The sequence below is a fragment of the Pelophylax lessonae genome (assembly GCF_965119305.1).
Source record: "Pelophylax lessonae genome assembly, chromosome: 8".
NCBI classification, from domain to species: Eukaryota; Metazoa; Chordata; class Amphibia; order Anura; family Ranidae; genus Pelophylax; species Pelophylax lessonae.
The window spans coordinates 53,663,419-53,689,349 of NC_138775.1; the positions used below are offsets into that span (position 1 = coordinate 53,663,419).

General features: G+C 41.3%; 1 protein-coding gene across 1 annotated transcript in view; it reads right to left on the reverse strand.

The window, feature by feature from the left end:
* Positions 1-12,171: 12,171 nt before the first annotated feature.
* The window catches only part of ADAMTS9 (ADAM metallopeptidase with thrombospondin type 1 motif 9), a 344,253-nt gene continuing 330,493 nt past the window's right edge, over positions 12,172-25,931 (reverse strand). The window contains exons 33-39 of the mRNA XM_082265401.1: positions 25,170-25,302; positions 22,044-22,138; positions 21,840-21,934; positions 15,533-15,666; positions 15,337-15,428; positions 13,115-13,219; positions 12,172-12,276 (exon numbers count right to left, since the gene is read on the reverse strand). Of these exons, the coding sequence (XP_082121527.1) occupies positions 12,187-12,276; positions 13,115-13,219; positions 15,337-15,428; positions 15,533-15,666; positions 21,840-21,934; positions 22,044-22,138; positions 25,170-25,302 (744 nt within the window). The 3' untranslated portion in view covers positions 12,172-12,186. The remainder of the gene's footprint in view (positions 12,277-13,114; positions 13,220-15,336; positions 15,429-15,532; positions 15,667-21,839; positions 21,935-22,043; positions 22,139-25,169; positions 25,303-25,931) is intronic.

The following is a 25,931-nucleotide window of genomic DNA, read 5'->3' on the forward strand; positions in this document are numbered from 1 at the left end:
CATTTCACTAGCAATCAGCATATTTGTGAGGCAATGCAGGTCCCCTGCACACTGTCAGTGTATCTGTGTGCCCGTACGTACCATATGGGTAAGCCGATACTCGCTGACAGGAACACTCAATTAACTATTACATTGCTCCACATCGTTGTGGTAGTTCATCAAACTACAAGCCGACAGCCGCAAAGGATGCTGGGGCTTGTAGTTAAGACACACAGCTGTGTGAGCGGAGCCCTGCACAGCCATGTTGTTTTTTAAAGGGCGACAGCTAGTACGTGGAACTTCTCCCCATACTGCTGCCACAGGGAGGGGGCAGCGGCTGCAACCAGTCAGTTCCAGACTGGAATTCCACTTCAATGCAGACACTGACTACAGATAAGGTAGATCACTGAGACGTGGGTAATCTTCACTGCAACTTTCATTGCTCTGTGCTGGACTGGGGTTTGAGGGATCAGTGCTGGGAATTTGGACCCATCAGCAGTAGAGTTGGGGGGTGGTCTGCAGCAGTAGTTACTGATGTGTGAGATGCTAGTTTAAACGTGCGGCAAACCCAGCCATGCTTGGCTGAACTTACAAAGATTATGCTGTGGAAGTGATGTTCTGCATGGCTTGAGTATATAAGGTGATGTTACTTCCTGTACAGGCTAGGAACCCAGGAATGGTATGGATGATTCTTTCCAAAGCTTGGTGGTTATTTGAGGAATGATGGTCTGCATCCTTCTATGGATGGGGATGGATGCCTAGCTCTGGGGCTGTCATAGGAGTTGGGGGATCCCTCTAGGATTTGACCAGGTCAGAGATTGACCGATTATCGGCAACACTGATATATCGAGGGCTGATATGAACTTTCCCCAATATATCGGAATCAGCCTTTGGATCTACCGATATTTTCATGACGTCATTGCATATGTTGCGCGCACACGTTCTGCCTTCTAACACCGACTCCCACGCCTGCGTGGCCCATAGCTGACGTCATTTCACCACGCGCTGCACATGTTCTCTGCCTTAAGACTGCCTCGGACAACCTCTTGTGCAGCCAGCTACAGTCTGGTCACGGTGCCAGCCATCCACCCACAGGCCCTGGCCTCAGCCACTCACCACAGGGTGCCAGCCATCGGACCCACAACAGAACAAGGTGCTAGCCGGGCAGCATCCAGCCACAGTGACCACAGTGTTCCAGAAAGCCAGCTACCAACAACGGTGACCCCAAGCCAGCCACCCACCACAGTGTTCCAGCAAAATTGACAGAAGGAATGATCCTCTTCAGTGGTGGAAAGAAAATGAAGCACGCTACAAAAGACTTGCTTCACATGCTAGAAGATACCTCTCTGCTCCTCTGTCTTCCGCTCCTCCTGAGCATGTTTATGAAGTGGCAGCATTATATGAACAAAACAGAAGCCCTTTAACAGGTGACCATGGACGTGCTTAAATGTTCTGCTTTCTGCAGTATAATATTATTCCACTTAACTGGGAGTATTAAAAAGAGTAGTGTCCACTCAAATCCACTGTGTAGCTGTTGTCTAGCTTTTTTTAGTTGTAATGAGTGCCCTACTGCAGAGGTAGTCCACTGACTCCAATCCACTGTCTAGCTTTTTTTGAGCAGTTTAGCACTGACTGCAGTAGTTGCAGTGAGTGCAATACTGCAGAGGTAGTCCACTGACTCCAGTCCAATCCACTGTGTAGCTATTGTGTTGCCTAGCTTTTTTTCTAGCAGTTTTGCACTGACTGTACTGCAGTAGTGATTTAAAATTATTGCAGTGATTGAATGCACTACTGCAGCAGTTTATTATGCATTAATGCACAATCAGAATGATGTGAAACTAAATGTCCCTGCAATTGAAGTTTTCCTATTAGTTCTCATGCAGTAAAGGTGTGAAGAATGTTACAATTGTTAATAAATAAAGTTTGATATGTTCAGTAACAGATTTGTGTCAAAATTTGTGTTTATTTTATTTTTTTAAAAAAAAATGCCGATACCAATATGAGATGGCCAAAATATCAGTATCAGCAATGAAAAAACTATCGGTCCATCAGTAGACCATGTGGCATCACCTGGGATAGGTAGATGGATATCTCCATGGTCCCAACGCCCTTCAGAATTCTGGACTCACATCGTCACGCTTGGTAGCTCATGTTTTGTAGCCATTGAATACAGGATTGTCCATCCTGTTATACATCTAAACTATATCCTAAGGAGAGTGATGTATCCAATGTGAAGAGTTGTTACATCTCCCAGCTACTAATTGGCAATGTCACCTCTGTAGGTTGAGTTATTTTGTCGTCTCTATGTCTGCCCAAAAGACATGCATTTTTTACCTACATTGGGACCAACTGATTCTGCTAACATGATTTCCTCCAAATTTTGTCCCGAGGAAGCTACGCGATAAGCGAAACTCTTTGACCAAAGGAGGTTACCCAGTGTTAGACACCCCCTTGGGGCATTGGAACCCAGGATGCCAAAAAAGGGAGGTGCTGTACTAGGGTCCCAATCTGTTTTTACACATTGTGTGTACGATTTTATTTTATTTTTTTTCTGAATGTTTGGATGTCTTGCAAACATCCTATGTGTTTTAACAATATGAATAAATAAAATGATTGCAATATGTTTATTGAACTTTATTCACCATCCTCCATAGAAAAAAAAAACGTATTCTGTGTAAAAATCACACAAGATCATTATACTGTAAAACTTTAAAAATAATTTATTTGTTAATAGGTGAACACCAGTAAAGCTGTTATCAGTGCATATTATAAATACCTATGACAATAAGAACAATGGGTACAATTTGCGTGAACACAAATCTGGTGTTTTTCCTCAGGAAGAAATACAGATAAAATTTTTTAAAGAATAAGAAAAAAAAATGTGTATAATTAGCACCAGAGATGTAGGAAGAGGTATATACAAGAGAGAATGCTTGTAATAAGCACATTTCAGACATGTAGCATCTTTGAAAATTAATATAATTTATACCAACCCTTACGTGTATATACAGTGCAAGAATAGACCAATATAAATCAAAATACAAATAATTAGAAGTTCAACAAAAAAAATCAAATGCTGGTCATATAAAAAATGTTGTTAGCCATTCTTATAAAACACTGAGGAAAAATAAAGTTGCATACAAAAATCTAGACTTTCTTCAGATGTTAATAATTCATTATAATTCACATGACATAATGGAGCGCATGCTAATGTCCAGGCTCCCTTTGTAAGGATCTGATGGAAGATAAAATCTTTACTTCAATGTTTTTAGAAACTGGGATGGATTAACGTTTGAAACAAAAACATTTTGTTCCTCCAGAGGGAGCAGCAAGAGGTGGAGATGGCTGGAGGAACTTCTCATGTTAGATGTTTGCAACCTACTGCCAAAATTCTCCACCTAAAATTACATGCATAGGTTTTGGATAGAGGACTGCTGCCAGTTCACCAACACTTAGTTTACAAAAATAAATATAAATTCTAATATTCGAAAAGAAAAAAAAAATGGTGGTTTTATGTATCTCATTTTCTAGGGGAAGCCATTTAGGTATATGTGACACTATGTCAGATGTCAATCACGGTCAACACATGGTCTTAGTGTGGCTAGTAGTAGTTAGCAAGACTCACAAGCTGGACTTGTTCTGCAGTATAGAAGATGATTTACCACTCAACTCGGTAGTTTCGTCTATTGTAAAGAACTAAGAAACGAAGTGGGGAAACGTCTTCAAGGTTTTGGAACAAGTCTAGTTGAAAGTGAATTATATTTAGCTATTTAAGCTGCTGGCATTCTTTAGGTATTATTTGAAAGGGTGTTTGAATGCTGTTTCTTTAAATATTGTGTGTGAATCTGGCATACTAAGTGTAAAATCGATAAGGACTATATATACTGTGTGTGGAGAGAATTAGGCATCATAAAATGTCTAGCTACAGAGGGATCTCACTTTATGGATTTTCCCCTTATAATGCTCCAAACCCAATAAAGAGGTAAAGTGATTGTAAACCCTTACATATACCCATTGAAGTGACTGGCTTCAGGTGATACACAAATGAAATGAATCCTACATAAGTTGTACCTGTTTATTTACAGTCTTCTCTCCTCTACATCCTTTCAAAGTTCTAAATATTTAAATGAGTTATAAAGTCAGAAGGTTTTTTTTTTTAGTTAATGCATTCTATGCATTAAGATAAAAAGCCTTCTGTGTGCAGCAGCCCTCCTAATACTTACCCGAGGTCCATCCCTATTCAGTGATGTTGCCAGAGTGACTCTCCCTCCTCATTGGCTGAGGCGGCAGTGCGGCGCCATTGGCTCCCCCTGCTGTCAATCAAAGTCAGTAAGCCAATGAGGAGAGAGAGGCGGTTGGTCCAGGCAGTGGCTCAGTGCCTGAATAGACACAGGGAGCTGCGGCTCGGCTCAGATGCCCCCAAAGCAAGCTGCTTGCTGTAGGGGCACTCAATAGGAGGGAGGGGCCAGGAGCGCCAGAGAGGGACCCTAGAAGAGGAGGATCTGGGCTGCTCTACACAGAGCAAGTAAGTATTAGACCCCGTTCACATAGGGGCGACGCTACTTGCTGGGGCGACCTGTGAAGTCGCGGTGCACAGCGTGTACCGCGACCTCGGCGCGACATGCACGGACTTCATATCATTGAAGTCAATGCAGGTCGCCCCAAAGTAGTACAGGACCCTTTTTCTAAGTCGGAGCGACTTGTATCGTTCCTATTAGAACGGGTCCTGTGCTAATCCTATGGCAGGCGACCCACCGCGACTTGTCAGGCGACCAAGTCGCCTGACAAGTCGCGCTAGTGTGAACCGGGTCTTACATGTTTGTTATTTTTAACAAAAAAAAAAAACAGACTTTAGTATCACTTTAAGGCATGTCTGAGAGTTTAGAAAAAAAAGGGAGCGGGAAAATGAAATCACACACTACAGAGCTCAGTGAGGAGAGCACTGAAAGCTGATTAGAGGGAAGGGACACCCCCCCCCTCTTCATACAGGAACAAAGCTAAAGCTGTAAATCAGCTGGAGGTCTCTGGAGAACTCTCCCCTGAAGTGATTTATGCTGATAACAGAGGACGAGGCAGCAGAGACAAGTACTCTATAGAGGGACAGGCTTTGTTCACATTTTATGTCTGAGTTTTATAACCACTTGAAGTAAAAATGTGCCAAGACTATTGTTTTATCTATCTGTCTTTTTGTGACTGATGATGAACTGTAATATATTCTATGGAAATCATCATCAAATCTGCTCTTATTGTTTTATAACAGCCCAGAAGTAGATTGTGTTCCTAAAAAAACCTGAAGATAGGGCTGAGGGTGGCAGCTAAACCAAACTTTGTTATATCCCATCATCACCTAATATATTCACAATTAATCGTTTTATCTACCAGCTGACAAGTAATAAAAGGAGTCACTGAAGATTAAAGGGTAATTCCACTTTCATGAGGAAACAAAATAGCAAATAGTCAGTCAATGAACGTCAGAGAAATGTATTCTATGGTAAGTCAAAAATGACATTTTTGTTGCAGGGGATGCCTGATATCTGACTTGTATCTTAGTGCAGACTTCTGGGAAAATCAGTGGGCCAATCACACAAGCAGGAAATTATGTTTCTGGGGTGTGGTCAGTATACATTCTGTGTACAGAACACCTCCAGGTAGCCATATTGCATTGCATTTTACAGAACATTTCAGCACTGCAGATTGAAAAGGAAAATGGGATTTTTGGTGAGATACTCCTACTAGGAACATGTCTAAAGGGATGCAGACCCTGCAATTTTCCTCATTAGAGCCCTGTAGGTGCAGTAGCTGGTTGATTATTATGAAACCCCTCCAATTAGACTCACCCAGCACAAAGGAAGAAACGATGACAAAAGGTATTTTGCTAAAATCCTTGCAATGTAAAGAGATGACCTAGAGGGCAATGTTTTTTTCTCATCAAAAGTGTTACGATTTAAATGTTGGCCATGCATGGCTCAAATTGTGGTTGATTCCTGCTGAAGTGGTCCTGTGAGTGGTTCTGTCGGCACCAACCTGGCTCAGCAGAAGTTGATTTCAAAATTAAATAAACTTTAGAAAGCAGTGTGTGGGTATTCAGCCATTCATGGGGGAATGGCTTGATTTCTAAGCAAGAAATCTGAGCATGTACGGTCAGTCTAATACAGTTATATGAACCATTTTTCAGGTTTTCCCTGGACAGAAGTACATTTAGGATGTAGAAATGTGCTCTTTCACAGTGAAGACTAATCTTGATTCAATGACAATCAATAATGTATTGCTGCAAAAAGCCCTTGACATACAATATTTGGTATTCGTTTTCCCAATTTTTAAACCAATAGGAGAGGTAATATTGCTTCCCCAGTCACCCAGCTAGCTATGGTAGATGTTTATAATGAAATTGTGTTATTTTGCCATTCTGGTGGTTTTGGTTTTTTTTTACGCAGGGATCCTGGGAAGGTCTCTCTTGGAGTTGAGACTTGTCTAAGGATGACCTAAACCTAAACCTTGTTGGAGGGAACCTCTAAGAGCTCATACACAGTAGTGTTTAATATTTGACATGGCAATGTGTAAAGCCCCGTACACACGTACCGATTGTCGGCAATAAATATTCGGCCGATGACCGATCGGCCGATTGTAGGCTTGTTAGTATGATGCTTCGGACAGCCGACAGTGCATTTTCGGCCAAACAGAATCTGTCGTGCAGGCATTAAAATTTTTGTTGGCCAACACCAGAACGGCCGATTGTTCGCCAGTCAGTACAGATTTCGGCCGACAGACAGCAGATTAGCAAGACTGGGCATGCTCAGAGAAGAAAAAAGACACGGAAAGTCAACCATCACATGACATCACTTCTGCAGTCGGCTGTTGTTGGCCGACAAAATTCGTGTGCAGTCTTTTGCAGTTTTCAACAGACATGACAGCCCTGGACAAAAGACGGCCGATCGTTCGGCCGACGATCAGTACGTGTGTACGGGGCTTTAGTGTGAATAGGCCCTGGAAGGTTAAAGAAGCCAGAAGGGTGACTCAGCCCATACGTCTCCAACTACAACTAAAATATCACTTTTGGGTTGACTGGTCTTACTCTAACTCCATCTAGAATGTTGTCCTGGTGACAACTGCCCCCCCCCCCTGCCCTTTCTTCTGCTGGTGTGGCAGGGACAGAAAGTGAAGGAAAATCTCACTAATGGGTCACAGACAGACATAAGAATGTGGGAAAAATTTTAAGTCTCCCCACTTGTGGAGTTAGGCTTTACAGACTAAAAGAAAAGGTATTATGTGGTTATATTTAGCTATTTAGACAGCTTGCTTTTTTTGGTAAGTATTATCAGCAAAGGTGTTTTTAATGCTATTTCTTTACCCATCGGGTGTGATTCCAGCTTACTCAGTGTTAAATCCATAAGGATTTTATACCATCTGTGGAGAGAATAAAGTGTCATAAAATGGCTTTTCTTTACCCTGTGACTGGTCCATATGATGGCCTCTATACAAACACTATACAGGTCTTTATTGGCAGGCTCATTTTAGTGAACGTAACAGTTTAACATCAACAAAAAATTCATGGACAGTATAAAAACAAAGCTCTATCTCAAGTCAGTATTTTTTTTTTTTTTACTATAGTATATTTTTTAGTGTAACTTAAAAAAAAAAATCAAAAATAATATTTAACTCTGAGCTAATAATTCAATAAATATTTATAAAGATATTTCTCATTTTTTTCTTTTTTATAAAAGGCACCATTGTTGTTCACTTTGACCTTGTAGTGCAAATGATTCCCTTTTTTCAGTATAAAATATTACATTAAATACAAAAACAGAATTCACAATGTTATTTTACATTTTCGCAGACAAAAGATGAAATATATAAAAGGGTACGTTTGGCATGTTCATGAAAAATGTTCTAATGTTCTGCACTTCATTATTGTAAAGTACCTTTTTTTTGTCAGTGCTTGCTCCCTGAAAGGCAGGGAGATTTTGGGAAATCTTGTTTTTAATAACTTGATGATGTTAAATTGGAAGTAAACTCTGCCAAATGGCCGAATAAGCTAATCAAAAACCCATTCCAAAAGTTCTCCAGTTGCTTTAGAAATGATGAATACAGTATTGTGTAGTTCTGCTTACTGTACAATACTACTGGCTGCACTAGCTTAACTCCTGCTGAAGCCGGTGTCCTGCCGAAAACTCCAACCTGCCGAAATCTCCAACCACGTTATTTCTGGTGAGTGTACACTGGGAACAATTGGAGATTTCGAGCACTTGGTGTTTTCACACAACACCAGCAGCCTATACACCCGAGTACATGGCGGTGTAAGGGAATCTGCACTAATTATACTATGTACTCGGGTGTATAGGCTGCCGGTGTGTGAAAACACCAAGTGCTCGAAATCTACAATTATTCCCAGTGTACACTCACCAGAAATAACGTGGTTGGAGATTTCGGCAGGTTGGAGATTTCGGCAGTACACCGGCACCATCCTTGCCATTTGTTGGCACCAACTTCCTCCATCCGTCCTTCCATCTATCACCGACACCAGCAACAAGTGGAAGATGAGATGGAGAAAGTAAATTGAGATATATCCAAGATGGCGCCATCTTCAGCAGAAGTAAAATTAGTGCAGCCAACATTATTGCACACTAAGCAAAGATGCAGACTGCTATATTCACCATTTGTAGAACATCTGGAGAACTTTTTGAATGGGTTTCTAGTTTATTTGCATGGTATATCTAGTGTATGGCAGATTTCACTTTTGCTTCAATTGTGTTTCATTTATGAAAATTTTGGTTTAGGGATTTAGGGCCATGACATATGGGGAATTATGCTGCCGGTAATACCTCTCTGGATCACTCATAATGCTGCATTCCCTAATGGAAGTTGCTCTATCGCTGGCTGAAACTTTAGAATCTCAATCTCCAGCTACACTACATTGACTTGGAATAAGCAATGCCAAGAAAGAGAGTGAGTTGTCTTAGCTGTTGTGTTAATGGTGAGCGGCTGCCACCATTACCTGGGGTAACACATTCTCAGTGTGTTATGGGAAATGCTGGGGTTTTCATATCATGAGCAAGTTGAGTATGTTAGCTAAAGAAGCAAACTGGAGGACTGCCATGATGGACTCTTCAACTTATCTTATAGCCCCTCTGTTCCTGGCTATTTTGGATCATGGTGGCTATGCAGAATCTGTATTACTCTCTTGTTTCCATCTCTATACTAACCAGCTTAGCTATGATAGTAGAAATATACACTTATAGCTAGAATTAAATATAACACCAAAGAGACAGCTTTACAAGGCTGTTTCAGGAGGCAGTAAGGCTGGAAACACATATGAAGATCCATAATCAAGATGACCAAGATTTAAGATCTGTGTTTGCATGACTTGCCCAGTGACAATGGACCTCATTGGACAGTATGTATATACCATCAGCAAAACACTTGAATATAGAGAATTTATAGGCTTATTCTAATAAACCTTTTTATACCTCCCTCTGTCTAAATGCATGTTTAGCACAGTTTAAATGTTGCTACCATGCAGACTTCTTATGATAAACATGCATGTCAGTACTTACTGACACTGCTGACTACAGGTGAGCCTAAGCTGCTGCTTTAAGGATTTGAGTTGCATGTAGCGGTCTACAAAGTGTCTGTGATACCCACTATGAGCAATAAAGAAAACACACCCACCACCCCAACCCCATTTAGACACAAGACAATTACCGTACTAGCATGTTTTTGGAGTGTGTATAAATAAGTATGTAGAGGAAATCCATGGATAAACAAGCAGAACATGCAAATTCCCTACAGATAGTGTCCTGGCACAAGTCCTAAGGATTAATTATATAGGTTAGATGGCTCAACTTGGAGCCAATAGAGTTGGACAACATGAGCTGTCATTGACAACAAAAAAGGCTCAAAAAAGTTTGGTGCCAGCTGTAAATTCTTTAGCTCTTTGGTGGCCTGACACATGGGACCTGTCCAGTCCCAGCTTATTAAAGATTGTTTTTTTTTTTTTTTTTTTTTTAGAAATTAACATTTTTCAGAAAAATGCCAAATATACCCTGTTACTCTTGCAAAGCACCAGAGGCTGATAAGCCAGGAAGAACTGCTAGATCACGGACGGATGATAAACCATACAAAACTGTTATAACAGAACATCAGCCATGTCAGTATGCTACATATGATGTAGAGCATGTACAATGCAGTGGACGGACTGCAAAGAGGAACAGGGACACATAAAAAAAAAAGCAGCCAAAACCACTTCACTGGTGATGGCTCCGGTCATGTTCGGCTGGAGGCGCATCTTGCAGAGGAGGGCTTGAAAGAGACATTTCTTTTTTTTTTTCTTACGCCCACAAATATTAAAATAAATAAAATCAGACATAAATATTACACTATACACCACTTGGTATCCAAGCTATTTACACATATACAAACACTGAACGAAGAGGTATTGCAACACATGTCTTAATCCATCTGAACTTCTTATCTTTAAAGCACCTAAAACAAAAGAAAGAGGATATTAAATTGTAGTTAAGCAATCCACAGGTGATTTAATTTCTTTCCTTCCATCACAGGTGGAAAGAGAAACTCTATAGATTCCCCCATTAACACAATGTTGATGGGGCTCCCTCAGCGATATTGAGTTCTGCTGGCAGGGAGCCATCCCTCTATTGAGTTCTGCTGGCAGGGAGCCATCCCTCTATTGAGTTCTGCTGGCAGGGAGCCATCCCTCTATTGAGTTCTGCTGGCAGGGAGCCATCCCTCTATTGAGTTCTGCTGGCAGGGAGCAGAACACGATTACTGCTAACAGCTATAGCCACTGTCAGTGGTTGCATGTAAAAAAATCCGATAGGCTGGATGTACCCATGCCGATCAATGGATTGATTTAGTTACAACCAGCCTGTTCATAGATAGATGGAATCTCAGCTGGTCCCTGCTAAACTGGCCAAGATTCAATCCATCTATGGCTGGAATAATTGATCGGACTTCTTCGAACTGAGATATGTTTGGTAGCTGCACTTTTGCAGATAGCTACTGTTTTTCATTTTTTTTTTTTACTTTATTAAAGTGTATGTCAAGGCAAAAACATTTTTCTGTTTTAGATTGAGAGGGTTTAGAGAGGGTCTTGTTGGGTTTTTACTGCTTCCTGGGGACCCGTTGACAACGGTTTTATCAGTCAGGAAGTTAAGGAAGGGACACAGTGGTTCTAGCCTTCCCTTACAAGAAAGAAAGTATGAGGGAGGCTCTCTAAAGGAGCCCTAGATAACAGTAAAAGCCCAACAGGGTTTCAACCCTTCACTCTGGCACACATTAACATTTATTGCATAAAAGCAGCCATTTTATTATATGCTACCAATTTTTTTCAAATGCAGCACACCACAATGAATAGTATATAATTTGTGGTATGGTGCGGTGCGTTGTGCTCTATTGTACAGTTCATGAGATGCTATTAGGAATGGATGTCACTATAAGACACCGCACATAAGGATTTAAGATTTCCTCTCACATTCTGTTGCATCTCCAGAACAGTAACTATAGGGGAATCTCTCCAAAGAGACAGCAAAAGATTTAATGACAAGGGTTTTACCAAAAAACAATACTTCAGGGGGATGCATTATTCAGTTTCATGATTTGCAGTACGTACATCTTGAGTGCGTACTATATATTATTACTGTATATTAGGCTCACCAAATAGAAAAACTGTATCTGTCTAAAGCTGGAGCCTGACTACATTGGGATTATCACCACCCCTAACAAATAAAATCAAGAGGTATCTGTGTTGTTGATATATGCCAGTCACTGGTATTTAGATACCAAAATGCTTTATCACTATTGGCAAAACAGGCACATTTCATGCATGATGTGATTAGTATTGTGTGAATTTAGGACAGACATTCTCAACCGGGGTTCTAGGGATCTCTAGGGTTCTTTGGGAGGCTGCTAGGGATTCCTTGAGCTGTGGCAGATTGACCTCCTATCTGATGGTGCCTATATAGTTTGAGGGCCAGGGCCATTGGTAGAAGCAGCTGCATGACACCAATGATCTTTTTGGCCGTCTGTAAAAGCATTCTGATAACCACTCTAAAGGGGGAGGGGGGCACTCTTCCCAATGTAAGGGGCATTTTTCCAACTGACACCCAATAATCTGAAAATCATTTTAATTATTGAGAGACTGATTTATCAACTATCAGTGCCTGGAATCCATTTAGGGTCGTCTTACCAGTACTATAAGAGCTGAATACGGAGGCCGGTTGCAGAAGACGGAATACACTTGCCACAATAGCCACCACATTTTCCCGTCACTTTGGTTCCATCCTAGTAAAACATAAATGGAGGATTGTGTTACATTTGACATGGTTGTAATGAATTCAGTCAATAAAAATGTGTGACATACAAACATATCTATAGTGTTGGCCATACACAGAGCGAAAATCGCCCGGTTCCTACTAAAATGGCCAAAATTCGAGTAATGCTTGGCCCAGTTGACATCCTCCTGCCTGACATCCTTTCATATGAGAATTGAAGGAGCTGGGCCAAATGGTGGCTGCATCTAATCAGATATTCAGACAGCCATGGGTGCTGGCTGTCAGAATACAGTAGTCACGGAAGACTCCTTCATGGGTGCGGTTTAGCAAGAACGGGGGGAAATGATTGGAGAAGTCTTACCGTTTATGTCAATATTGATGCTGCCCTGTGAACTCAGCTGAGACTCAACTTCTTAAATCTGGTATTTCCGTTCAACCCAGTGAGTTAATAAAAAAAAAAAACAACACAAGCAATGTAGGTGTGGCGATCTCCCCCACTGTGCCATTGTATTCTGGCAGGGGGGCTCCCCCCATCAGAATACAGGCTTGCTGAACAAGCCGCTTTTTGGACAATGTGTACCCAGCTTTACCGTACAATGTATATCTGAATATATATGTATACTCTTTGCATTGGGGTTGATTTACTAAAGATGGAGAGCGCAAAATGTGGGGCAGCTCTGCATGGTAGCCAATCAACCTCTAACTTCAGCTTGCTAAATTAGGCTTTGACAAAAAAAATAAAAAATCAGTGGTAAATGTATTTTAGCATTAGAAGAGTGCCAGTGGGTTTAAACAAAATTCATATAAAATAAAACTGAAATGCCAAAAACATATGCCAAGATCCTTACTGGAGATTTCGTAATTTCAGTCACTGCATAATTTCCTTGTGACATCCATTTAGTGATTTCAGATACAGAGAGTCCTGTTCCTTGAAGGTTGATGCTAAAGCGACCCTAGGTGAAAGCAATACATACAAATTCTGTTATTCTACATACGTAAAAACACATATATATATATATATTTAGGATCCCATCCCAATGACATACTCTGGCTCTATGTGTAATCTCTCATCAGAAAACAAACCAATATAAACTTCCATCAAAGCCTTAAGTGTTTGCAAAAAGGAAGTAAGGTGTGCGTATATGAATCACTTTCCCCAAATTCAAATATATTGTCTTGATCAAATGGCAAAATGCACACTGGTAATGAAAATTGCAATAATTGGTTATTTTTGTTTTTAAATCATCAGTTTGATAGAAGCCACAATCTTTTCTAATACACTTTGCCAGCCATTGTAATTGTAATTTTAATTTTCCTCAACTGTCTTCCTTCTGATCTCTCTATGGCTCACTGCCAAGACATGCCCTCCTTGCCTAAATACTCTGAGCTTCTACTCTGGTTTCCCCAGTCTGACATCATTCATTTATTCATGACACTGGCTGAAGGAATAGTCATTTTTCAGAAGCATAAAGTATATTTGAAAATTTCATAGCTTGCATCAGACTGATTTATGGCTCATATAATTGAAAAGTGACAAACCTTCATTAAAGTGACCTTGATTAAAAAATAATCTGGACCAAAAGCTGTACATGCAAAATAAGAGAATAAATACTCTCCCCTTTCAAGCCTAAGTCCATGAATACTGATCTGTTGAGAAAAGGTCTTGGGAGAAATCAACAATTCCAGGATAGTCAAGCTCCTAGTTCTCAACTGCACTCAGTGGTTCCTTCTACCCACACCTACATCAATACAGAACACAGTAGTGACATGAAGGTTGGCGGGAACCATAAAGCAGAGCGCGATGTTGGGGCTTAGGAGATGGACACTTCAAGATGGAGATCCCAGAGTGTTAGTCTCTCGGCAGACTTCAGAGGAACATTTCTCTTCAACATAGTGATAAGCAGGAGAGTTGTATTTTTACTAGTGATCAACCAATATAGTTTTTTTTGTGCCGATACTGATATTTTGGTCATCGGATATCGGTATTGGCCAATATTTTCGGACATTTAAAAAAAAATATATTATTTTATTTTTCACAGGTACTCTGGTGGAGGGATCTGGGGGTCTAAAAGACCCCAAAACCCTCCTCTGCACTTAAAAGCATTCAAAACGCTAAGTTTGGCTGTTTTGAATGCTCACATTTTTTTTAATTTGCTGCCAAGTACCCGGAAGTGATGTAATGACATCACTTCTGGGTTTTTTACATGGAGACCTGATCAGAGCCGAATGCGGCTTTGATCGGGTCTACTCATCCACGGCCGTGCAGGCTGGTTGCCCCGGGTCTCCTGGTGGGACGGGAGACCCGGGCGAGCCGCGGAAGGCAGTGGAAGGGGGGGGACGTCCCCTCCTGCTCCTTGTAATAACAGCTGAGCGGCTTCTCAGCCGCATCGGTTGTCATTATAAGACAGCCGACCGTCAGCTATGGGTGCCGGTACCGGGGTGATGCCTCTAGCTCCAGTCCAAGCACTTTCCCGAAATATCAGCAATATCGGTAATCTCAGGGGCGGATTCCAATATACCAGGGAAAGTGCATATCGGCCTTGCCAATAATCGGTCGATCCCTAGTTTTTACTCCCTTAATGTTTATGACAGAGTCACCAAGCAGTGCAGAGTAAATGGTCTTGTCTTTAACCATTGTTGGTTGGCCTCAATGTCACTATTTCTGGCTGAAAAGACAATCTACTAAAGGTACCTACAGATGGAAGATGGCATTCAGAAGATCCAGTAATAGAGCGATCCTTGTGTAGACAAACCATGACATTCACAAAATGACCATTGTTTATTTGCTGAACATTAACCACCGGTGCAAGCCTCATCATGAAGGAACCACAAGGATTGGTTTGGAGAATGAATTTTCCAACCAAGGTTCAGCGGAGTGTCTGCATAGTTAACATGCTGCCTATAGACATTCAATTGTCTCCTGATCTGTCTGTAATCAATCAGATCACATGACAATCTATGGGTACCTTAAGAAAGCAAACATTAAACCCTCAGCAAACTATTAAGAATAATGCCACTGAATACTGTGCAGCTGGAGGTAAGTGCATTCAGTAAGCATATTTTTTGTTACCTGAGGGCATTTGGCTGCGCTGTAACAGTCACCGGCTGTGGCAAATGGGACAGGCCGTCCATCAATGGTACGTGCAAACTGAAGATCTGTGGCTGAACAGAGACATCACAAATTATTACAAAATGTTCTCATAGTATGCATGTTGTACATACCGGACATAGTATACTGAGAACATATTGTATAAAGGGTGACTTACTTATGATCTGTAAAGTGGTTAGATCCAGCCTCACTTTACTGAAGGTGGACAAGCCAGATGCTGTGTAGTCTTTCCTGCATGGACAGTCTTCTCTCCTGCTCCCGTTATATGGACATTCTGTAGGATTCTGCAGTCTGCAACAAAAGAGAATACATCATTTACAGGAAGATATTAGGGTAAAATAAAGTAAGAACAAAATAATACTTTATAGGCACAGCAGACAGAAAATTTCCAAAGATAAAGATATAAAAAACTATACATTTTGTTATACAATAAGATAAAACATGTATCTGGTAATATAGGTACCTATGACAGGAGAGTGTGACCGGCTCTCAATGGAGCCGGTCACACAGCTCTGGGGCAGCCAAGGTGGGCACTTGAAAGGGGTCCTGTGAGTCTTTGGCTCCGTTTCAGGTCTGAATTCAGGCAAAAATTTGGACTTGATTCGCACCTGAAATGGAGAACAGGGACGCGCCGGATCCTCTGCTGCGGCCATGGCTTGCAGCAGAGGATCTGTGAGACTGGCATAAAGGCAGCACAGCTATCTGCAAATACTAAAACAAATTGTTACAGCTATTACAATGGGATGCTGGACATATGAAGATATTATAATGGGTACTCAGACAGCTATTACAGATCCACTGGGCACTGTATGCTGCCCACATGAGTATTATACACTGGTCATTTAGGGGCGTTATTGTAGTCTCATGGGTATCATATACTAGTCATCTGGAGGGTTGAATGGTGGTTATATGGGTACTGCATACTGGTCACAATGTCATTTGGGGGCTTAATAATGGTCACATGGCACTGCTCACTGGTCACATAAGCTCTGTGAAGATTCCACTGTTTATTGAAGTCTATGAGCTACCTAAGTCTGACCCAATCAAGTCAGACATTTAAAACTTTTCATGTAAAAAGCATAGATTCACTTTCTAATTTGAAAATCAGGGTTATCCCATTATAAAAGGTATTAGAGATGTATAGTAACTAAGTAGAACTACTTCAGTACTGTACTTAAGTACCGAAAGGCGGTATCTGTACTTTCCTGGAGTAGAATTTTTTTCTCCTACTTCCACTTTTACTTCACTACATTTTTTCGATGATTTCAATACTTCTACTCCGATATTTTTTTTGTGCTGCATAGTTACTCATTACAATTATAAAAATTACCACTGCCAGAACAGTAGATGGCAGGTTTCATGAAGCTCAAAACATGTGTATTAGCGCATACGAAAATAAAAGCTACTGTATGCATAAATAAAAGCTGCGTTTGAAATATTAAAAAACAATATGATGTTCAAACTTTTGACTTCTTTCTTTAATAACTACATAACACAGTACTTGTACTTTTACTTTCAGTACTTGAGTAGCAATTTTTTTTTCAAAACTACTGGTACTTTTACTTTCAGTACTTGAGTAGCAAAATTAAAAAAAAAAACTACTTGCAATACTTAAGTACAAAAAATGTTGAATACTTTAGTACTTCTACTCAAGTCACTTTTTGATCGAGCACTTCCACTTCTACTCAAGTCACTTTTTGATCGAGCACTTCCACTTCTACTCAAGTCACTTTTTGATCAAGCACTTGTACTTTTACTCAAGTATGGGTTTTGAGTACTTTATACAACTCTGAAAGGTATGGCTGGGAGGTATATGAAAATAAAATAACATACTTACAAGTGCTATACCTGTAATATGTTTTTTGTTTTTTTTTTTTAAAAACATGTTTAACCGGTTGCCGACTGCGCACAGTATATTTACTGCGGCAGTCGGCCCCGGCCAGGCAGAGTGACGTAGGTCTACGTCGCTCGCCTGTCACTCCTTCCAGAGCCAATAGCGGGCGGGCGGGCGCGCGCCCGCTGAGGCGCGCGCCCGCCTCGGCTCGTTCACGGAGGAGTGCGGGAGTGTGACTGGCGGACCCGATGTCCGCCGGTCACACTACGATCGCCGGTACAGCGGGAGAAAGACAGAGCGGCTTATGTAAACAAGCCGCCTGTCAGTTCTCCCTCTGTAAAAGTGAAGATCAGACAGTTCTACTATGTAGAACTGTTGATCTTTGTTTTTACACTAGTAGACCTGTCCCTGCACAGTTAGAAACACGCCCCTAGGACACACTTAACCCCTCCCTGTCCAATACTGTTAACCCCTTCCCTGCCAGTGTCATTTTTGCAGTAACAGTGCATATATATAGCACTGATTACTGCAGTAATGTCACTGGTACCCCCAAAAGTGTCAAAAATGTCAGTCAAGGGTCCGATCTGTCCGCCGCAATGTCGCAGTACCGCAAAAAAAAATCGCAGATCGCCGCCATTACTCGTTAAAAAAAAAAACACCAAAAATGACAAAAATCTTTCCCTTTGTTAGTAAACGCGATAACTTTTGCGCAAACCAATCAAAATACGCTTTTTGCGATTTTTTTTACCAAACATAGGTAGCGTAAAACAAATTGGCCGAAAATTTTAAAAAATTTTGATTTTTACATTTTTTTTGGGGGAATTTCATATAAAAAAAGTGAAAAATATTGTTGTTTTTGCAAAAATTACGCTCTTTTTTTGTTTATAGCGCGTGATCAAAAAATCGCACAGGTGATCAAATACCACCAAAAGAAAGCTCTGTTTGTGGGAAAAAAAGGACGTGAAATTCGTTTAGGTACAGCGTCGCACGACCGTGCGATTGTCCGTTAAAGTCACGCAGTAAAAAATCGCAAAAAAACCCCTGGTCTTTTAGCAGGAAAATCCTCCGGTGGTAAAGTGGTTAATATTGGAATGTAGTATTATAAAGCCCAACTTTTTAAAAAATATTTTCCCTGTATTCCCCTATAAAACAAAACAAAACAAAAACAAATCAGCACTCACCTTCTCCAAGTTCCATCACTTCACTTATCATCCACCTCTGGTCCCATCTACCCCTCCTATTCTGATTTAAATGACACTCAAGTCCTTCAATCCACTTCTTGTGAGTTTAGGGTGTCAAAGCCACACCCACTTTGGGCTCACAAGGGAGTGATGCAGAAAACATTGCTCATTACCTGAACGTTTGCTGCATCGATAAAGACTGTCCACCGCCAAATGTCATGTGCCTAGACCAAAGACAGCTCCAAAAATATTGTGCATGTTAAAGAAAATTCAGGGTGGGTGCTCCAAGAGGGAAAGGAGTGATGGGGAATGGGGTCTGCCCAACATGGAATTGGGCTTTAGGCCCCTTTTACGCATATGGACTGTCTGTCTGTTTTTCATCCATTCGTTGATGGAGTAGAAACAGGCATTTATGCATCTCTATGGAAAAAGGATGTAAATGGATGATAATCCATTTACATCTGCTTCCATCAACATCTGTTTTTTGGAATGGATTTTTTCCATTAAAAAAGGGATGTAAACGAATAAACGGTCCATTTTTGCATGAAAAAATGTCTCCAGGACTCAAGTGGTTAAGGACTCAGATGTAAAAATCGGATTAAAAACTCATGAAAACTGATATAAACTTCATCCATTGTTTCTTTGAAAAAACATGACTGAACTGATGAAATGATCGGCCTGCAAGTGTAAAAAGGGGCTTTCAAGAACAAAAAATTTAAGAACAAAAAATGTATATACTGCAGATTACCAGTCCTTAGATGTGGTGTCCGCATTTGTTTTCTCCTTGCAGGCTAAGGACATTTTCTTCAAGCACAGGAAAATGAACATTGCCAGAAAACAGTGTCCAGTGACTTTGCTGTGCATTGAACTCAAATTTCAATGCTATCAGCACTCACGGGTCCTTTTCTGTGAATTATTGAACACCTTCCCCTATGTTAGCATTGTTAACTTAGGACAGAAAGTGTGTTAATAAAAGGATCACCAGGTAAAAAAAAAAAATAACAAAAAGCCTGACAAAAAAGTTTATGTAGCCATTACATCTGACTGCTAAATATTTGTTCCTGAATTTAAATATGCTTTAAGTTGAAATACCTGGTAAATGTGGATTGTCACACTGTTACAGAAAAAAGGCCAAAATGCAAAGGTGGTCCTTAATCACTGCTGCCTGGGGAAGGGGTCCTCAGTTACTAGTGCCTGAGGAGGGGGTCCTCAATAAACTGCTGCTTGAGGAAGGGGTACTCAGTCACTGCTATCTGGGAAAGGGGTCCTTAGTCACCACTACCTGGGAAAGGGGTCCTCCTTTACTGCTGCATGGGGAAGGGGTTCTCAGACACAGCTACCTAGGGAAAGGGTCCTCAGTTTCCACGCTGGCTCCGGTCGCCTTCCGTTGATGTCACGTCCTGGTGCTTCCTCCTGCAGCCTCCCTCCACTGGTCTGTTGGGACTAACTCCATCTAGCTGCATATTGGATTACCTGCCTATATCCACTATGATGAGCCTTGCTTATTTTTAATCTTAGTAAGTGTATTTTATCTTTTGGGCAATTAAAGACTTTTGTTTACTACACTTAGAGGCGCCTTCTGTTTGTTCTTTCCTTCCTCAGTTACTAATGCCTGGGGAAAGGGTCCTCAGTCACCAACCCCTAGAGAAGGGGATATCAGACACTGCTGACTGGGGAAGGGATCCTCAGACATTTCTGCTTGAGAAGGGGTTACTCAGTCACTAATGCCTAGGAAAGGGGTTGTCAGACACTGCTGCTTGAGGAAGGGGTTGTCAGCCATAGCTGCTTGAGGAAGGGGTGCTCAGTCACTGCTGTCTAGTGAAGGGGTCGTTAGACACTGCTGCCTGGAGAAAGGGTCCTCAGTCACCACTGCTTGAGGAAGGGGTGCTCAGTCACTGCTGCCTAGGGAAGGGGTCATTAGACACTGCCGCCTGGGGAAGGGGTCCTCAGTCACCGCTGCTTGAGGAAGGGGTGCTCAGTCACTGCTGCCTGGGGAAGGGGTCCTCAGTCACCGCTGCTAGAGGAAGGGGTGCTCAGTCACTGTTGCCTAGGGAAGGCGTCGTTAGACACTGCTGCCTAGGGAAGGGGTCCTCAGTCACTGCTGCCTAGGGAAGGGGTCCTCAGTCACCACTGCTTGAGGAAGGGGTGCTCAGTCACTGTTGCCTAGGGTAGGGGTCATTAGACACTGCTGCCTGGGGAAGGGGTCCTCATTTACTGCTGCATGGGGAAGGGGTTCTCAGACACAGCTACCTAGGGAAAGGGTCCTCAGTTTCCACGCTGGCTCCGGTCGCCTTCCGTTGATGTCACGTCCTGGTGCTTCCTCCTGCAGCCTCCCTCCACTGGTCTGTTGGGACTAACTCCATCTACCTGCATATTGGATTACCTGCCTATATCCACTATGATGAGCCTTGCTTATTTTTAATCTTAGTAAGTGTATTTTATCTTTTGGGCAATTAAAGACTTTTGTTTACTACACTTAGAGGCGCCTTCTGTTTGTTCTTTCCTTCCTCAGTTACTAATGCCTGGGGAAAGGGTCCTCAGTCACCAACCCCTAGAGAAGGGGATATCAGACACTGCTGACTGGGGAAGGGATCCTCAGACATTTCTGCTTGAGAAGGGGTTACTCAGTCACTAATGCCTAGGAAAGGGGTTGTCAGACACTGCTGCTTGAGGAAGGGGTTGTCAGCCATAGCTGCTTGAGGAAGGGGTGCTCAGTCACTGCTGTCTAGTGAAGGGGTCGTTAGACACTGCTGCCTGGAGAAAGGGTCCTCAGTCACCACTGCTTGAGGAAGGGGTGCTCAGTCACTGCTGCCTAGGGAAGGGGTCATTAGACACTGCCGCCTGGGGAAGGGGTCCTCAGTCACCGCTGCTTGAGGAAGGGGTTCTCAGTCACTGTTGCCTAGGGTAGGGGTCATTAGACACTGCTGCCTGGGGAAGGGGTCCTCAGTCACCGCTGCTTGAGGAAGGGGTGCTCAGTCACTGCTGCCTGGGGAAGGGGTCCTCAGTCACCGCTGCTTGAGGAAGGGGTGCTCAGTCACTGTTGCCTAGGGAAGGCGTCATTAGACACTGCTGCCTGGGGAAGGGGTCCTCAGTCACTGCTGCCTAGGGAAGGGGTCCTCAGACACTGCTGCTTGGGAAGGGGGTCCTCATTTTAGCCCCAAAATGTTGTACTGTTTGATTTGGAATAAATATCCCATCTTTCTTTTCCTACAATGGTGTGCTGGAGATACCTTGCATTTTGGACTTTTTTTCTGTAAGACAATGGACTTTTTATTGATGGCACCATCCATCATTTCAGCACCTGTCATTGCTCTATGTCCAAAGCTGTAAGGAGTGCACTGGATCTTATGGATGTATGAACTGTTACAGAAAAACACACTAAAATAAATCAAGTGCTAACAAAACCTTTGAGTGTAAAAAATACACACAATGCACCCTTTTGATCATACCTGTAGCCAAATACCTCGGAGAAATTTTCAGCCTCATCACTCACAAGCGTCACGTATTCTTTCGGATTGTCTGACTGCATCCCAGAACAATAAACCTGAGAGAAAAGCAATTGTTATTGGTGTGAGAGAGCACCTGCAGCCATCTATAAATAATAGAACACGCAGAACATCATAAAGCACGATGTGCCGAGGATGAAGCCGTACCTTTATTATTTTCTCCTCCACCATAATGTAATGCTCACCATCTTCACTAACACCTCTGCGCCTTTTAACATCTTGACAATTGTGCGGTAAATCACCTGAAAGGTAAAGAATATTATATTTCATTTTTTTCTTTTTTTTTGCAAATGGTGACGAATGGATGATCAATGAATTACCACAAATCAGTTTAATCTGAACTCTGGGAATGAAACAAAATATTTTCTTGCAGTAATATCCCCCCCAGTGCTGTCCCCAAGCTCCAGGCTGTGGGGTGGTCCCTCTGCACCATCACAAAGTGCAGGGCTAGTGGCATTGTATGTGAGGAAGCAAACCCATGACTGTAGCCCAAAGCATTTTTGAGAGAAGACGCTAGGACAATTCACATGGGTTGAAGGACCCTGACAGTGCTAGGAATAAGACATTATGTCTTATCCCTGTATCCCTGACCAGGGGTCTCCAAACCTTCTAAGCAAAGGGACAGTTTACTGTCCTTTAGGTTTTAGGGGGATGGACTGTGGCCAGTGGGAGCAGAAAATGCCTCAACTTTAGTGCCCCAACATTGGTTTTAATGGGAGAAATAGTGGCCTATTGTTGGTATCAATGAAAGAAGAGTACCCCATTTATGGTGTCAGTAGGGAAGAAAGTGTCCCATCATTGGTATTGGGGAAATAGCGCCCCAAGTGCCAGATAAAGGAAAGCAAAGGGTCAAATCTGGCCCCCGGGCCACAGTTTGGAGACCACTGCACTAGACTAAACAAACTATTAACTCTTGCAGTGCCAGAGGACTCCACTGCAAGGGTACATTTTGTCTCATTCCTGGAGTTAATGGCTAGGTTAGCATTTTCATGCTGCATGCTTTTTTCTTTGTCGGAGGAGGTTGTTAAACACAAATCCCTCACAAATGCATGGAAGATGCATGTATATGCATTTTTCATGTGTTCCCATTAAGATCTATAGTGCCAAAAAAGCACTATGCGGCATAAAAAAAAAAGCACCTGAACCTTTTCAGAAATTACTTTGCATCATGTTGCATTAATGTGAATGGACACTGGAGAATAATGTGATTTCCATCGGTGGACACAGGAGAAATCACACTATTGTAAACGGGGCCTTAAAGTGGACCTTTCAAAAACTTTACTGCATTGTTATACTACTGACATCAAATACATAAATAAAGTGATGCAGCGCCACTGATCCCAATATAGTGCATAGTGTGCGTATTTATACAGAGTCGCGCTGATATCTCTACTTTATTGGATTATATACTACTGACATGTCACAATATGCAACAACAGTATACTTTGTTTTCACAAAGCTCCATCTTTTATCATTAAAAAGTAGTCATTGGAGTCCTTTTATCATTAAAAAGTAGTCCTTGGAGCTCCATTATGTAAATCTGTGAGGTGCACTGCTTTTTTCAGGAGGAATTCTAGGCGAAAGGTTCATTATGCAGTGTACTGTGTAGGCACATTTAACATTTCTAGATGTTTCCTATAACATATCAAATCTTCACATTTTGAGTTCAGGTCCACTTTAAACCTAAACTATTTTTTTTTCATGCTGGCAAATAGCAGGGGAAGCGTAAGACCCTCCATCAGTCTTTTGCCATTGTTGGAGTCCCCAAAGCCTAGATTTACCTGCATTTCTTGTGCTGATACACAGGATATCACAGGGACAGGAAGTGAAGGGCAAAACCTGAGATTGTGACAAATCAGGAATGGTTTCTAACCCTCCTCAATTTTATTAGCATTTTTCCTGGAGAGGTTTCCCCTCACTTTCTGTTCCAGTGATTGGAGGCAAGAAGTGAGAGAAAATCTTCTCAAGGGGGAACACAAACAGCAAAACCGAATAAGACTCTCATTCTTCTTCTAGGGCAAAAACATAGTTGGGTTTGGAAATGGACTTTATAGTGAACTTGTGCTTGGTAGGCAAAGCAAAGAAAAAGATTCACTTTAATGGTTCTTCATAAGCGGAACATATATTTTCCCTTCACTTCCAAGTCCCTCAATTTAGCCATTCTCAGGTTTGTGTAAGATAGAACGGCTCTTTGCCTGTTGAGCATTTTTGAGCTTAGGCTGCATTCACACCTGAGCATCGCGATTGTGAGAGTCTGTTCAGGCGTTTGTGTGGGCATTTTTTTTGCGTTTTTGTACAGCATTTTTAAAGCATTTTTGAGCAATAGAGAAGCCAACAGGAAAAAAAAACATCTGTTTCATCATTTTCTACTATGTTTTACAGCTTTTCATCCACTTTTATTTCTATTTTATTTATTATTTATTCATTTTTACTTTTTTTTGTTAGGAGTTTATTTATTTATTTGATTTATTAATATTATTTATTTACTTACTTATTATTATTATTATTTATTTTGTTGGTTTAGGATTAGGGGTTACTATTAGGATTAAGGGGTTAGGATTAGGGGTTAATATTAAGGTTAGGAGTTAGAGGGTATTAGGGGTTTATATTAGGGTTAGGGGTTGAGGTTAATTTATTTATTTGATTTATTATTATTTTTATTTAATAATTTTTTATTTATGATTATAATTTTTTATTTATGTGTTTTTTTTATTTGGTAAAAATGTTTATTTTTATTTAAATATTGCATTTGAGCAGAAAAATGCGCAACAATTAATCCAGCCTTTCCATGCTTTCTATAGAACAAAAAATGCTTCACGAACACACCAATCTGCCCGATTTGAGCTCCAGAACTTATTTGAGCTTCAGGCGTTTGGCTATAGGCGACTTATAGTGGAGATGTGAACCATAGTGGAGATGTGAACCATCTCTATAGGAAATAATTGATTTTTTTTCTCCTCCAGCATTTTGGAGCTTCGAGCTTCAAGCTACAAAACGCTCCAGAGTGAACGGGGCCTCAAGCTGCAAGTTAAATCTCACATAAGGCTTCCTATGAAAGGGTGGTATATATGTGGCACTGGTGGGACCAGCATTAAAAAGAACCACGAGCAAAGCATAGATCTCCCTAAAGACTAAATACAAAGTTATGGCACTTTTAATTTTTATCCTAAGTTCAGTAGCCTTATAGCAAAACAGTTGTACCATAATGAAGGAGAGGGACATAGAGCAATAGCACTATAGGTCTCAGCTTATCTCGGATTAAATCCTACTTACAGTCATGAGGATTGTAGCATGGCCGCTTCTCCTCTGGTTTCATATCCATGGAGCACATACTGCTAGGGACATCATCATTTGTTAGACACTGCACAGAACGCTGCATGACACCAGCTCCACAGGTAACAGAACACTGCAAATACAAACAGCACATCAGCCTCAATTACTCATATGTAATGTTTTTGGACACCTGATAATCACATCTATATGAACTTTATGGACATCCTAATCCAAACCATTGGCACTATTATGGAGTTGCTCCCCTTTTCATTTATATCAACCTTCACTATTCTGGAGAGGCTTCTAATGAGATTTTGGAGTGGCTGTGGGAATTTGTGCCTGTAGGGGAAACCCTAAAACTCATGGGTTTCAGTAACATTTTGACCGTTGAAGCCAGATTGAAAAATATATTTATTTTACAAACATGTAGGTAGAAAAACATGTTTGGAGAGCAATACAGTCACACTACATAGTGTTGGTTTCAAAACAATTGTTCTACCTGGCTAAAGACTTTTAATACAATTTATATGTTTTACAAAGGGTGGGACCTATCTATCTAAAGTTTCTTTGAAGTCACATCTTGATTGAAATGCAGAATAGTTGTTCACATAGGCTTATTACTTCCAGTAGTTGTTTAGCTGAACATTTCTTCAAAGGCCTAGATAGCAATCTATACAGCTGGAGGTGTAAATGGCATTTGAACCCAACAGCTGTTATACAATATGACTTCTAACAACATATACATCCAATATATCTGCTTAA